The 3,058-nt window shown below is 42.3% G+C and overlaps 1 protein-coding gene across 1 annotated transcript; it reads left to right on the top strand.

Annotated features, from left to right (window-relative positions):
• Positions 1-516: 516 nt before the first annotated feature.
• On the top strand, positions 517-2,676 carry nkx2.3 (NK2 homeobox 3). Its single transcript, XM_053333141.1, has 2 exons — positions 517-901; positions 2,033-2,676. Exons 1-2 carry the CDS (start codon positions 520-522, stop codon positions 2,674-2,676), a joined length of 1,026 nt encoding a protein of 341 aa, XP_053189116.1. The 5' UTR covers positions 517-519.
• The last annotated feature ends 382 nt before the right edge of the window (positions 2,677-3,058 follow it).

The following is a 3,058-nucleotide window of genomic DNA, read 5'->3' as shown; positions in this document are numbered from 1 at the left end:
ATCACCTTTAACAGCCTGAAGGGAGTCGTTACTGTTAATATAATTTCATAAATTTTGTATGTCCTCCTGACACACACGAACACACACACAGACACAGACACAGACACAGAGTGAGAGAGAGAGAGAGAGAGAGAGAGAGAGAGAGAGAGAGAGAAGCTGGCTCTATCAATCCCTCCCCCGTTTCAGGACGTCACTGAAAGGGAGAGGACAGCATCTTGGCTGACCCAGCTCTTTCTCTAGATAACTGAATTCAACCAACCAAACAGGATCGACCTCTCTCTCCCTCTCCCTTTCTCTCTCAGCCATCCAGCCGTAGACACACAGCCAAAAGAGAGGGATGTCACAGCTGAAAGAAAGCCAGTCCCTCTCGATCTGCATGAAAAACAAGCAGCGCTCGACCATTCTTCACGCTTACGCACGGGGTATTTATTTCGTTTACGCGCGCACTGAAGACAAATTGGTCCAATTTTGGGCCTGTTGACTATATTGCTATCTGTCAACTCTCAGTTGGTGGTAATAATGCTTCCAAGTCCGGTCATAACGTCTTCCACCACGCCTTTTTCTGTGAAGGACATTCTGAAGTTAGAGCTGCAGCAGCAATCTCAGCAGCACCAGCTCCAGTTTATCTCTTGCCTCGGTCTCTCCGGTGCGCTCTCACAACCTGGGCCTTTCTCAAACAAAGCGTTCCGCTCCCATTCACCGCCGTCCTGCATGCTGGCCGGCAGGGATAGTCCAAGTCCCATCAGCTCCGGCCTGTCGGAGAGCGAGGAGAGACTGTCGTACCTCAACGCGCTGACTGTACAAGACCGACTGGCTGAGTCTGGTCTGCCGGTGGAGATGTTCAGCAACCCGGCGCAAAACCACTCAGACCTGCGGCTAGAGACCGAGCAGGAAGACAGCAGTGAGTACACAGTCTAACGATAAAGGTGTTCGTTCAGATAATGATAATAGCTGTAGTTATTACTGGGAGCAATACACAAAATTGCAAAGTACCAGATAATTGAAAACTTGCATTAAACTCTGAAATATTTGCAGTTTTTGTAGAAAAAGCTAATTTTCCAAACCCACTTTAATCGACATTTTGGGGAAAAAATAAATACAAGAAGATACAACATGTCATTTGTTGATTTACGCATGAATTACAATAAAATGATCAACTGCACATAGCCTACGGTATCAAATAAGAATATTCTTCAATGGTGGTATATTTGTTTTGTTTCTATGGATAAAATAAATGCATGCATACAATGTCGCTTACTGTTTGCTCTGGAATGATATTACTACTAAAATTTGTATTTAAAAAAAAATCATATAGGCCTATATATATATATATATATTAGGAGTGCTACACTTAGGAGTGCACAATTTACGCCCACTAGAAATGTAATTCCAGGTTACACATATAACGCTAACTACTTCAATTATTGTGCATAAAACAGGCATTTACGTCTTGTTTACATGTGTACTGATTTATTTAACTTTAAATCACAAAACCACATTTTAAACTAAACTACTTAAATTAAATGTATTTCTCGTTCTTATTATTTACCCTGAAACATTTAATCGCCATAGAAATTTCAGTGTGAATTAGATTTACCTGAACATGCATGCTTATTAACCTACAGTTATTGACAACTATTTCATCTAAATGTATTCTGAAGTCAATTTCAATTAACTTTCTAAGTACTTCAAAACTTCTGAATGTATTTACTGACATATTCAGTTATTATTTTAAAAGGCTGGTGTGTTCATTTCTTATCCAGTACAAGTTAGAATAATAACTACATTTTTACCGGTCAATATCTAAAATCATATACAGGATCATTTTTCATTTTTTTAAAAACTACCAAAAAATATATGCTGAGGAAAAAATGTTCTCTCACAATTTTTTAAGACAGACTTTGAAATAAGTATCCTGATGTAGACATCAGTGTTGATGAATTAGAAAACCGAAATTTGTGCGATAAATGTTGCCAAAATGGATTAAACATAATCAGCAGTTAAAAATGTTTCCCTTTTCGTCTTCAAGCAGAAAGCTGCGGTGCGTTGCGGGCTGAATGTGAGGACGCAGACTCGGAGAAGCCCGCCACTAAACAGCAGAGGACCAGGAGGAAACCTCGCGTCCTCTTCTCCCAGGCTCAGGTGTTCGAGCTGGAACGGCGGTTCAAGCAGCAGCGCTACCTGTCTGCCCCGGAGAGAGAGCACCTGGCCAGCTCGCTGAAACTCACCTCCACCCAGGTCAAGATATGGTTCCAGAACAGGAGGTACAAATGCAAGAGGCAGCGGCAGGACAAGACTCTTGAGATGGCAGGCCATCACCATCACCACCATCATCCACCTCCACCGCCTAGGAGGGTAGCTGTGCCGGTGCTGGTCCGGGACGGGAGGCCTTGTCTGACTGGATCCCAAAATTATAACACCTCTTACACAGTCGGAGCTCCTAACCCGTACAGCTACAATGGCTATCCGGCCTACAGCTACAACAACTCAGTGTATACTAACACTTACTCTTGTACTTATTCCAGTCTACCTGCTCTCCCACCCAGTAACACAACTGCAAATGCGTTGATGAACATGAATTTGGGGAATCTTGGAGCTCAGACGCAAAGTCAGGCTCCCCAAGGACCAGTGGTCACACCCTGTCAAGGAGCTCTGCAGGGCATCCGGGCATGGTAGCGCAATTTTTACGTACAATCACAGTTTGAGGGGACCTCTCTGGTATCCCAGAACGGACTCAAGCCTGTACAGTATATCTGTTCAACTAATGCTATGAAAGCACATTTAACAATTCTAAAGACAAATACATGGCGGCTTCCTGACGGGCCTTCAAGGAAACTGTTGACTGAGATACAAACTATATGCAGATTTTTTTCTGAGCCTCAATGTTTATAAAACGTATTAAAACTGCTGTTGGAAATTTGATTGTTGGACTGAATGTTGCCGATAAGACTGTGCGTAATTTGGCCTATTAAGGATCAAAATTGACTGTATTAACATTTCCATTAAAAACACACATGCTTTTATCAATGGCCTAAAGGTTTACAGTAATTATTGAACC

The sequence above is a fragment of the Scomber japonicus genome, chromosome 14, assembly GCF_027409825.1.
Source record: "Scomber japonicus isolate fScoJap1 chromosome 14, fScoJap1.pri, whole genome shotgun sequence".
Classification (NCBI taxonomy): domain Eukaryota; kingdom Metazoa; phylum Chordata; class Actinopteri; order Scombriformes; family Scombridae; genus Scomber; species Scomber japonicus.
Note: the sequence above shows the minus strand (reverse complement) of the source record. Positions and strands in the feature narration are given on the sequence as shown.